Source organism: Telmatherina bonti, assembly GCF_933228915.1.
Source record: "Telmatherina bonti genome assembly, chromosome: 4".
NCBI lineage: Eukaryota > Metazoa > Chordata > Actinopteri > Atheriniformes > Telmatherinidae > Telmatherina > Telmatherina bonti.
Window position 1 is genome coordinate 20,028,309 of NC_136622.1, and position 13,089 is coordinate 20,041,397.

The window sequence follows — 13,089 nt, forward strand, 5'->3', positions numbered from 1 at the left end:
TATATATATATATATATATATATATATATATATATATATATATATATATACATACACATGTATCTCACATACACATGTATCTCACAAAAAGGGAGAGAGTTGGAGCACTGGAAAAGGAAAAAAAAAAGCTGTGTATTCAGCTTTTTAGAAATGGAAAAAATGTTATCAGCATATTCAGCTGCAAATTCCTATATGAAGAATGATGCTTTATGCTATTTCATGGCAGAATTTTAAGTGCTTTCTACAGAGAAATTATAGGAGTTAAGTGCATTCATGTGATTAATTTTAAAATAACATAATTATTGTGTCACCTTTAAATGGTAAAAGAACAAATTCTTCCCCTTTTTACACATTTATAACCTGATACATCACTTACATTTTAAGAGTTCATTAGATTGGACAACTTCCCCAAGGACGTAGGCGAAATACAGTCAATATATAGTTTAATTGCATTTTGTGAGATTAATTCTGCCCCATAAAGTTTGATCCAGGTTAGTGCAAGTTGTCAGACAGTGGAGGAAAGGATGATTTGGCCTGAGAGCAGTGAAGGGACCAGAGCTCTGCGTAAAGCAGAAGAGCTTGGATGAAGAGGAAATGGTGCAGAGAAAAGGTGAGTAATTCAGAAGAAAAAACGTAAAAGAAATAATTGGCACAGATGTGGCAGGCTTGCGGCAAGCAGTTGTGTTTACAGGTCTGACTTATTTCCAAAACTCTCCTGTTGTGTCACTTTGCATATTAGGCTGGAACCCAGAACACAGATATGCTAGCAATGCTTCAGATGATTATTTCAACAGGGCCATGTCAAACCTTTGGCCTTCTTAACTCAGTCTTGGCACAGTCACAGGGAGGAGGTCCAAAGTCTTTTTTAAAAATTTGTTTTATCGCTGTTTTCATCACCAGAGCACACATGAGGTGGCAAGGAGGTAATACCACCTACCGTCCGAGGTAATTAATACACAAATATTTCTTCTCTTGTCTCATATTTCTCAGTTATTGCTAAATCAGTCTCCGGGCGCTGCTCTTCACATCCCCAGCACAGCATGTAAAATAATCCCTAAATTTCCATTCACCATGTTGGGGTTGTTCCCCTGCTCTGTGGGTCAGTATGAAAGAGTATCTGGTGGATCGAAGAGGCATGAAAAATTGAACAGAAACAGATCGCATATTTGAGAGGAAATACCAACATGTTTGCAACAGATCGGTTTGTTAAATCTGTTGTGTTTTCACATGTATGAAAACCACAAAGTGACACTGTATATACATAAGGAAATTTACAGCAAAGTGCAAAGTCTTACCCTACGTTAAGGGTTTTGTTTAACTCATAGCAGTACATGACATTAAAAATTGCTTAATTAAAATAAACAAATATTTGTTTTAATTAAACCTAAAATCCAGTTCTTTTTTATTTCATTCTTTTTATTATCAAGATCATCTAATGTTTTATCTTAGATTGATGGATAATTGTTTACTTTTTTCCTAATTCCAGGGAGCCTTTGTCAGATCTGGTCAGGAAAAAGAAACTAAAATTATCCCTTTGTGTTCTTTTTTTCCCCTTTTTTCTAATATGCTCTCTTAAGTTAAATAGAATTTTATATCAAATTAAAATAAAATAAAATAAAATAAAAAAGGTGACAGAAATATACTGTGTAACTCCACAGTTAAGAGGTGGGGGTGGGGTGGGGTAGTTGCTGCACATCAGCTGGGCCGATGCACAGCTCAGCTCTGAGTTAGAGCAGTGGGACATCGAAACAGAGAAAGTTTGTGGTGAATGATTTTGCAACAAGCTTTAGCAGTAAACACCACACAGCTCTTCTGGTTACAGTAGAGTCTCGTGTCTGCTTCACCGCTGCTGGGTAAAGTTTGCTCCATCTTTAGTCCAGGAGCCGTCACCTTGCTCAGTTTGGAGGCAGAAGCAGGAAAGTTTAAGCAGCACGGTTGCTAAACCATCACAGAAATGTTGCACTTCAGGTACAAAAAGACTAGACGAGATGAGGAAAATAAATGGTTGTATTAAACACTCCAGTGAGTACCACGTTTAGTTCAACTGCCAGTATCTGGGACTCTTTATTATATACCTGCTGCTTAATAAAAGACACTACAAACTGTTAAAAACTAAAATAATTTTAAAAAACCAAATCAAACAACATTCAGTTTATGAAAAAAAAAAAAAACACTTCACTATTGGTGACATCACAACTAACTGACAAACTGATTTTGATTGAATCAACAAGATCATTTCCAAATAAACCTGAAATGCCCACCTCTACTCTCTGAATGTGAATGTTGGCTGTTTCTGTAATATATCAACCAAATTTAAGTAAACAAATAAAAAAGATTAGGAAGACTTAAATAGTCTCTTTCATTTGTGCACCACGTCTTTTTTCATATTTGCTTGGGGTTTTATCATCACCTTCTCTAAGAAATTAGTCTGGTCATGTGACATACTATCAATGAAAGGCAAATGACTAGACTTGAAGGGATTATGACTGGGACCGGCAGGAGATAACCTTTCTAAAACGCCATGTAAATGAGTTTTCTACTCAACCGCTATCTGTCTACCTCTTAATGATGTGCCATGACACCAGGTGGAAAAATATGCATGGCGTATGGGATAAAATGGTAGCTCCACTACCTCTGTTACCGTGCATACTGACAGAATAAATAAGTGAAAAAAATAAATCAGCAAATAAATAAACTCACTCTTTTTCTTCTGCCCTCACCCTTTTTTCCTGCTACCACAGCGGACATTTCCATCAGCACTCTCTCTGGTGACACTGGAAAAATCTACAAACAAGTGGTTCTTAATCTTGACACTTCAGGCAAGCAAAATCCAACACATGACATGGACCTGCCTTGTCTACATTTGATGCAATTAGGACACATTTTTTCTCCTGATATGATAACAGATGGGCATTATATCTCCATTTGCTGACCAAACATGGCCATCAATGTGGCAGGGCTACACTGGTCTCAGCACTGAGAGGCAGAGGTGTTGCTGATGATAAAGATGCAAGCTAGTGCCTATATATGGGCTAACCTAGACTCTGGATACCTTCTAAAGAGGTGGATGAGAAAGTACAGAATGAAAACCACTGGATTATAATAAACTAACCCTAACACCTATCAATAAAACTTCTGAATAGTGTCATTCTGTCACGAGGTACAACAATTTAAACCGAGTTTTAAAAAGCTATTTATGTTCATATCAGTGAATTAGTTTGAGTGCGTTCTCTTCAAATGGACAGTGCTAAGCTAATAAAGAGCTGCTATGAATAAATGACATTATGTGCATTTGTTTGATGTAATTTGTCGCACAAAAAGTGCAGAGCTTCAAACTTCCTCACTGTTTGCTTAGTTAATTAACAGGCAGTAAATAGAGGGAGCTTTGAAATAGCTTGAAATGAACAATAACCTTTTAGGGTGAACCCAGAATTGCAAATGGAAGTCATGGTCAAGCCTGTTTGATCCAACATCTCTGTCATTGCTTTCATACTTTTTATTCATTGTTTTTTTTTTCCACTGACTGGCTTATGAGGGCTCTAATGCGACATCTAAATTATCTAGGAAAAGTATTCTGGGGTTTTGCACTGATAGGAAATCCGCACGATGCCTCAATGTGAGGAGTTAAATGTTTTGAAGGTCGCAGTTTCTCTCATTGATCTTGCAATGTTTGTTAATTACATTGTCACTGATGTTGTGAGAGATAATTAAGCCACTATGTTTATATGCATAATTATGTGCACTCCACATCAGCCTTTGAAAGACAGCGGCGAGAAAAGAGCGAGGGAGAGAGAGAGATGGAGAGGAGGAAAAATGTTTTAATTGTAAGCTGAGCAGAAACATGGCAATATAGATGGCCTAGTTACAATCAACAAAGAGCAACTCAGAAAATAAAAAAAATAAAAAAACAAACAAAACAAACTCTAAAGATAAAAATTTGCAACTGATGCAGCATGCTCTCCTCGCAGTCTTCAAACTCAGCTTTGTTGTGAGATTTTCTGTTGCAAAGGAACCTTGAGAGGGAAAGGTGTAGACCTGCTACACAACAGTTGCACATATTTACAGACAGGCCTTTTTTATGGCCATGAAATAGACAAAAATGACTAATTAAAACCACAAAGCACTTTACAATTGTTCCTGAAATGAAACCTGAGCCATTTTCTGGGAAGCCCCTGCCCTCAATTCTGAATGTGGCCAGAACTACTGCTGCACATTTGGTAAAAGCATAAAGAAATGATGACAAAAAGGAACATGTGTACATGACTATGAGGTACATAGCTAAACCTCGATGAAAGCCCAAAAAAACTGTTAAGCTGAGGTGAGCGAGCACAAAACAAAACTTGTTTTTGTACCGCAACAACCGGTCTTTTTTTTTTTTCCTCTGTGTGAAACAGACTTTATCTTTTCATATAGTTGAGCTGTTTTTTCCCCTCCTCTTTATAACTCTGTGTTTCAACTTCTGCAACACAAGGCCACTCACTCTTAGAAGTGTGTCTGTGTCTAGTTTCAAGGGTCACAAAGCGTAAAACACTAAACAGCACATTCTTAAAAGATTGTTTATGCTGTTAACACACACTCTGCCAACTTTATCTGTTTGATAATCAGTGAGTTATACTGAGGGAACATCATGTTACAATTAAATCAGTGTTATTATGAGTCATTTACAACAACTCATAGGACTCTTTTAGAATATTATATCTTCTGGCAAAAAGATGAATAGAAAAACGTTACATATCTTATAAGGTGGGATATGACACTGTAGCATAACTTCCCTATTTCTGACTTCATTTGATAACTGATCTCTTGGATTTGACAACTGCAGGGAAAAAAACCCTCATCGGAAGACTCTTCCATGTAACAGAGGAGCTTGAGGCAGTGGCTAAGTTTAGTGAGCTTAGGGAAAAAATCAAAGACTCAGTATGTAATCCTGGGTGTAATATGAAGCTTAGCCTGGCCCTGCCATGCGCTCTTGGCCCTCAGCTGCTGGGAGAATGCATAAACGCCTAAATGCCTAACATTGTAAGCCTTCTCCATTTATGAATTTCTTCATACAGCTAGCCACGCACAAGTTCCTGTTTTCCCCTTTGGTCTGCCAGTTGAATCTGACTTTGGAGTCATAATGGCACTGGCTATTCATATTGTAACACTAGAGTGTCTCTTTCCAATAATGAGCACACTTAAACCTATGTGGATGTGGCAATGTCACCTCTCCTCTATTTAAGCCTTTGGCCCATAATACTGTGGAATGGAACGCTTTGAAGTGGACGTTGGTTTCAGATGCATAAAAAAAGGCCTGAGAATAAATCAGATAGAAGAGTGCTGGTTAGAAACTATGTACCTGGAGAGGAGAAAGGTGCTTGGCGACTTTGGGCCTCGCTTTGCGACATGTAGCTGTCATCTTTTGGAAGCTTGGCTTCAGCTTCTTTGTCGTCATGGTAACTGCCATCATGATTCCCCACAGTGGCCTCGGGCTCCTCAGCGTTGTCCTCCTCATCGCTGCAGCCTTTAGGCTGTACCATGTAGACGCCTTCAGGAGGGCCATCTTCGTCATTACTGGCTTTGAGTTCGGGCTCCTGCTCATCGTCAGGAACTGGTGGCTCATCACCGTACTCACCATTGACCCACTTCTCAATGGCCTCGCGTCTCTTCTGGTCCTCTTCCAGGCTCTGACTTAGGCTCAGGCTTTCGGGGAAGTTGGTCTCATTGTCATCATAGTGAGAACTGCCACGCTCGCTGTTTTCTGCTACACTCTGGTCTCCTTCTGCATTCTGGGAGCTGCTATCGTACACCACTTGGCGGCTCAGCTTGGCACAGATAGCATTGAGTTTTAGGCCACCTTTCCTTTTGGCGGCCATCTTGGGTTTTCCTGAGGTCGTTTCAGTGCATAAACTCCTTTCAGCTGAAACACAAAAGAAAGCGTACAATTAGCTTAATAATCACTCGAGTTAATGATAAGTAGCTGCATGAGCATTTTTTTTAAAAATGAGAGCTTTGCGATGTTTACTTGAAACAAACTTTAAACCCGTTTTTCAAAGTCAGTAACTTTGATTTCAAACATCACAATGGAAAAAAAAAAAAAAAAAAACTGGCACAAACAACATTGACTGCTGCTATTAATAACCTCCTGAAAGCACTTCACAATAACAGCACAAGACTAGAAGGACACACAGAGATACTGTACATATCTGCCAAAGTCACAGCTCGCGGGTCAGCTTTTAACACAGTGGTGAAAGAAAATGGATAAAAAACCAGCAGAAGCAGCTGAAACCACAGACAGATAGCAATCAGACCCCCTACAGTACTACAAGCAGCTAGTACATGGCTACATAATCCTTCACATGACAGCGCTATATAGACACTGTGAAATGTTATCTTCACTTTTACCTCAAGAGGCTCTGGTCCTGACACTGAGTGGGGGGGGGGGGGCTGCACAACATTTAAGCTGTCAGGATGAAGAGTGAACAACCTGACTACCTTTGGGATTTTTCAGATCTCATACTATTAGGTGGGATTAGACTAAATGACAGTTTTTAGGTAGGGTGGCTGGAAGGAGAATAACTGTCCAAGCATATAATGATGTTGCAGCTTCTTTACTGAAAATATTCATAGTCAGCAATATATTGTAAACCATATAAAGTCTGCGCATATCCCCTCCAGTGGGGCCTCTGTGAACAATAGCACATGAGAGAGCATGCTTTGGGGCAGGAATGGGTGGCATTATTTCAACCCAAGTGGGGCTATCTTTATAACATGTCCTCTGATGAGGCAGGAACAGCTGCCTGTGGCATTCCATATTCAGAGCTGCCTTTTTAGGGCAGAAACTGCACTGTGTTACCTTTCACTTCATTTCCAGAGCCCCCCCAAAGTTCACCTTCTGAATGTATTTTCTGGACAATTAATGCAGGACTTTTCAGAAAAACAAGTAGAAGATGACAGTGAGTAACACGGCATCGATACATTTTTCTTTTTACAAAAGCTGAAGAATCGCCAGGGATTAGAGAATGTTTTTATTCACTGTGAAGTGAAGCTTTGAGGCTGAATAAAAAGTCACGGCAGAGATATTTTTTCTTTTTGCCTGTTTGAGCCACACTCACACTAAAATAACAGACAACAACGGACTTGTGTTTGAGTGTAGAAAAATGTGTGATATGAGAGGTGACAAAGTTCTATCTTAAAGACTCAATCCACTCTCTGTAACAATGAGTGCGCGCCTCTTCATTTTCCCTCAGCCATAAAGCCAAGCGCAATCATGGCTGAGCCATTGCCGGCATTATGTAAATCACATCGAAGCAACATAAAACCCTGTTTTCATTTTCTTTTGAAAAGTTGTGGAATCATTAGAGGATATGCAATTTAACGGAGCTTACAGATCACACCGTCACCAGACAATGAACCCTGAGCTACCCACACATGCTTTCTCAGTTACTGTATTTACATTGCAGGCTTCCTCTCTGAAACAATGACTTCAGGAATTATGTAGTTTTGAGAGGAACATATATTAGAGGCACATTACTGCACAATTTAGTGTTGGACAATTGCAAGCAGAAGGTGAAAGGGTCAGCAATTTTGAAAAAAAAAAAAGAAAAAAAGGATCGGGCTGGAAAAACTATTAGGACATTTTTTTTCTTTCCTTTTTTACAGAAATAATCTCTAAAGGAAGATTGAGGTCATTTGGGTGTTGCTCTGGAGCGTTTACCGTGTTCAGTGTTTCATGCTTTAACTACTGATTTCCTTTGTATTTCAATCTCAAGCTGCTTGTAGGAAATGACCCCTACAAGGTGGTGTCTATCCATTAATGCCTATTTATGTACAATTTTCTGTTAACATAAGGAACATGGGTGGAGAGCTACTAGACACGGAGCTTCCAGTTAGGGCCTGAAACTTAATAATCAAGCCCAACTTTCTCACTGTCTTTGCATTTAATCTAAACACGGCTTTGAAACAAATGAAATGTGTGTGTTTCTTGAGGAACATGCTACTGTTCAGCAGTTTATGGAAGCAGATCATTTACGCTGTGGGTTTCTTACCACAGCAGCTTTTTTTTGCCATTGTTTGTGATAAGAATTGCTATGGTAACACTAAGTTGTTTACCTCAAGTCATTTGTGTGCATGATAGCATACAATGAGATAAAACCTTTGGGGACCTACATGAAAGAACAACTTTTCCCTCTGGGAAAACACAACACACACACACACACACAAACACACATCCACACTTCTTTGCAAGTCCAGTAAGCATTGTGCTTATTAATGAATATCAAAAAGAAAAACAACACTGTCACACGCATTGGACATTATTTACACTCTGTTTTAGCCTGGTGTGCTAATTGTCAAGGAGGAGACACCTCAGTAAGCACTGGGAGTTAGAAAAAACAGGCAGGTTTGAGTTTGAACACAACAGCTGAAACTAATTTTTCCAACTGCTTATGTTAAGAGTGACATTATTTTTATTGGAAACAGTGCAGGACTACAAAGAAGAGCCACATAGTGCCTGTATAAGGCCAAAACATGAGGAAAAAGTCAAGAAACTATTTTAAATGCATTTGCACTACGTCAGGATCTTTTTCATCTTCGGTCAAAAAGCGCATCGGTACATTAGATCTTCTGGGTTCTGCTTCTTCTCAGAGCGAGGATGACGAGATTTGTGTCATCCAGCCCGTTTTTATTCCACAGCTCAAAGCCCCACAGGTCCTTTTGCTTTTCGATGCAGTGTCTGTGTGCCAGAATGTTATCATGCCCAATCAAGTGGCGTTTCAAATCTTAATAACTCTGTTGGAAGTGCATTATTTGTGTGAACGTGCACAGAGTGTAATCAAGCCCGTGCTGGTTAAAGGATGTGGGAGTTGACAACGGTAGTGGCGACCATGGTCATGGCTTTACCTCTATCTAGCATACAACAGCAGGTAGCTCATGTCCAAAGTGTTTTTGCAATAAACTTGGAGAAGATGTAACGTGACAAAGAAAACTGAAAAACTTGACTTCGTTGTTAGTTGAGGGAACAGTGGTGCCCCATAAAAACACCAACTCCCTGCAGTGTTTCAGTTTGTATGGAGCGAGCACACAGGAGGGGTCTGTATATAAGAGAGGTAGATATTACCTGTTTAAACTGAAGCTTATCTCTTCAACTAATCAAACACAGAGACAGAGCCTGTTGCAGATTCCTGCTGAGTTCCAACATGACTGACACAGGGACAAACCCCCCGCAATATCTCAAGTTAATTAATACAAACAAGGTCTGGGAGATGTCTGTTCAGCTCAGGATTATTTTACAATATGCTGCCGAGAGTTGCAGTAGCTCTTTTAAAAAGAAGAAGAAAAAAAAAAGGAGTCTGGTTATAACTTTATGAACCTTTGGCAGATTAATCGACAAGGCTCCCAGTGTGTAGCTCAGTGAGCCTTTCATGTCTCTGGCTCTCAAGGGAGATGCTTGTGAGAGAGAATGTGTGCATGTGTGTTTCAGGAAAAATCACAGAGCCACACAGGCAAACTTTCACAGACATGCTTGAAAATGACTGTGTTTTTATTTTTGTAAACCTTCAGCTTGCAAGAATGTTTCCTCGTTCTCTCTTTTTGTCTCGCCTCTTCCCTGCATGGTGGAGAAGCAACAGTCGCGAGGAAGTCAAGCGGAAAGCCACTGATGGACAACTACGCCATCGCACCCAGACCCCAGCATCTGGCCCCTCTCTCATTTTTATTACAGAAGAATAACAATAAGCAGGTCGCCGACCCTGCCGTGAGATTTTGCCACAGTTCTCTAACAGTCGGTGCAGCGGATGCTGAGAAATTTCCATTTTTCTGCATGCATATTTAATTGAGTTTTGTCCCAGTGGTGCGGAAATGATTTGTTTTTTGCTCTCTGTTCACTTGACTCCTCTTCGGAGTCGCTAACCCTGATTAAGACGTTCCCGTTAATTTCCCAGCGCACACCTTTTTTTGTGCATTAATGGTTCTGATCGTCTAATTAAAACTTCTCAGCTCGGCTGCTGATCACCGCTCGTTGTGCCTCTGACCTGAAGTTTTAATTGCTGCATCAGAAGCGATAATAATAATTTTGAGGTTCTGATGATTAAAAACAATGCCATTGCCAACTAGTTGATAGATGGGGGTGTTGGGTGGATACATCTGAGAAGGGATTTCAAAAAGGGACTGGTAAAGTGGGTTTTTTCTATCAAAGGAGCGAGACAGCTACTGCAGGTGATCACTGACAGGAAGGGGTGGCAGAGCATATGGGAATCTCCCAGGCCTTATGTCCCTCTGAGTCTTCCTGAATAAACAGGTTTGGCTGGGTCTGGGACTTAGCTTTCCCCACCTCAAATCTAAATCTGCTACTAACGGATCCACTTTGGAGCTCTACTGACTTGGCAGGTTTGCCAGGTATGGGAGGAGGGAGAAAAAAAGGGATAAAGAGAACAAGAGATAAAGAAAGTCAAAGGTACATAAAAGATGACAAGAGTCTATTACGGTCTGCTTATTTTCATAAAAAGATAATGGTACAGTAGATAGAGTACAAAAGGTACATTGTTCATAAAGTGACAAAGTGACTGTTGCTTCTGTCATAAAACATGGCGCTGATGAGATTATATGATATGTGCATTACTGTCAAAACAGGAGACGCGAGTTGCTTGTGATCTTTGAAAGAGTACTTTCACACTGTACTTTACAGATCACACAAATTGCAGTAATGATAGGAAATGATTCAGGCATGAAGAGAGAGGGAGAGATCGTGCACCCTGGAAACTGCCACCAGCACCGATCTGTCACATTTTGTTCTTTTTTTAACCACTGGATTTCTATTGGATTTTTTTTTTAGATTTCAGCACACGATCGATGCTGCTGCACAAACATGGAGCAACATATCTACAGAGCGCAGAAACGTAGACATGTATTCCCCTTTCCTCTAAACTCCTCTCACTCACCCCTCTTCTCCCAGATCTGCTATAAAATTAATCATCTTTTTTTTTTTTTTTTTTGCTTTGAGTCCAGAACGTGACCTTGTACACTGTCTGTAGTCTTTCTGGGGCTGCTGACCTTGAAGAACCCGTTTGGACTATTTCACTTCAGCTCGGTGCACGGGCTATGATCAAACACAAGCCTTCAGCCAAGCGCCACGCTCCCGTCACACCACCGCAAAAAAAAACAAACAAGACACTGCAGGACAAAAGCAGACACAAACGGCCCTCGTAACACACTCACTGACTGCACAGGACAATGGCTGAAGAAAACAATGTATATTTTGAGCACAGATGGAGGAGGAAAGACACTGAACTTGAGGGCAATCAGGCAGGAAAGTTGAGATCTAAGGACGAATACGCCCCCCAGCCTCATCACAAACAGGGTAATTATGGTATTTTCCAGAGCAGAGGACAAGCAATCTAAAATGGTCTGAGGGAGGAAAAAAACATTCTGACATGAGTGACAAGAACCATTCTGACAGCTTCGTACCAAAACAGCCAACTTTTATTCACTTTGCTGCTTAGGGTAATTTATGGGACACACTGCTAACTTGTTAAAATTGTACATCGAATCTGGACTCACAGCTGGCACCAGATGATGACTTAATTTGTAAGTGTGAAGGAGCAGGCAAGAACTTTGTCAAAAAAAAAACAAAAACACACAATCGCACACGGTCCCATGTCTCCACAGGCTGAAACAAGGGAAATTTATTCTTGCAGCTTTGTTTTGAGACTCATGTTCAGTTTCATGACACCAGGAGTGCAATTTGATAAGCCAACCGGCATGGTAAATGAGCAGACGACCCCTGTGTCCCTCCCCCATGGTTGCTATGCTTGGTGCAGGAGCAAGGCAGTGTATAGTACAGTGGAGAAGGGGCTCAGCAGTGCACCTCTCAAGGGCCCTTGAGCTAATATCTGTACAGATTAACTGCTTCAGTTGTATTTTGGTCACGGGGATCTCTCTTTGCCTTAGTGGCTTGTTGGGAGGGAGAAGGGGAGTTGTGTGTGAGTGTGTGTATTGTGCTCATAAAGTATAAGTTGAACACTTTTCCATAGTGAAGAAAATGGCCTACTTTGCCTAAGAGTTCAGACAGACTAGTGTTTGTCACTCCGAGTTAGGATCTTTGGAGCCATATTTAATTTACCAGAATCCAGAAATTGTAAATGCTGAGTAAGCCATCTGCACCTTCCTCCCATCACCTTGCTCAGCTATGTCTTTATAGGACAAATACACACACACACACACACACACACACACACACACACACACAGACACTCGCAGTGTCGATCCTCCAGGGTAAACTCGCCACACGCTGCTCCATTAGTTATCAATTAAGTCTGGAAGTCTCCACCTGGCTTACACACAGATGAAGCTGCCACATGTACGTAGCGCCCCGTTCAACAGGACGTCGAGGAGAATGTGCCTTATTTCAGCGTGTGTGAGAGAGTGTGTTTGCGTGTCCATGCGGGTGGCGCTTTTGTCCATGAGGTTAACCTTGATATGAGGCCCTGTCAGGCCAGATAATGTCAATCAATGACAAGCCCTCACAGATAACCCCTAATGTGAAGCCTAAAAAGCAAAGCTGTTTAGATCTTTAGACATGCCCTCTTTCACCAGCATATGAATTGCATTACAAGGAAATGAGCTGTGGCATTTCTTTAATAAGACTCTTAAGACATTTTGACAGCATATAAGGCCCTCTGCTGTTAAAAAAAAAAAAGAAAAAAATTAAATAAAGCCGCTGCTGACATAGTCTCCTCACACAAACCGTTGTTCTGACGGACAGATCCAAGTCCTGCTTAAGTGGAGGGAAGGAAAAGACAAGCAGGGAGGGGCGGTGGGGAAAGGAAAAAGAAGGGTGGACCTTAACCTTCTTTTTTTTTTTTTTCAGCTCCTGGGGACTTCTTAATTGATTTCCAAGGTTACGCTTTAAATTTGTTTTTCAGACACAAGGGCCTCGTGAATAAAAGTGCGAGTCAATGTTTTTCAAGCAATTTCCCTAAATTCAGCCGAGTTTGGCATGTTTGCATCAGATCCAACTGACCTCCTTTCATGACCCGCCCCCCCCCCCCCCCCACCACCACCACCTCCCTTCTTTTTCTCCCCTCTCTCTCCTTGAAAAGAAAGAAAGAGGTG

The 13,089-nt window shown here is 40.8% G+C and overlaps 1 protein-coding gene across 8 annotated transcripts in view; it reads right to left on the bottom strand.

Moving 5' to 3' along the window:
* casz1 (castor zinc finger 1) overlaps positions 1–13,089 on the bottom strand; it is a 175,004-nt gene that overhangs the window by 24,499 nt on the left and 137,416 nt on the right. For all 8 annotated transcript variants that reach the window (XM_079239669.1, XM_079239670.1, XM_079239668.1 and 5 more), the window contains one exon: positions 5,339–5,899. In XM_079239669.1, the coding sequence (XP_079095795.1) occupies positions 5,339–5,855 (517 nt within the window). In that variant the 5' untranslated portion in view covers positions 5,856–5,899. The remainder of the gene's footprint in view (positions 1–5,338; positions 5,900–13,089) is intronic.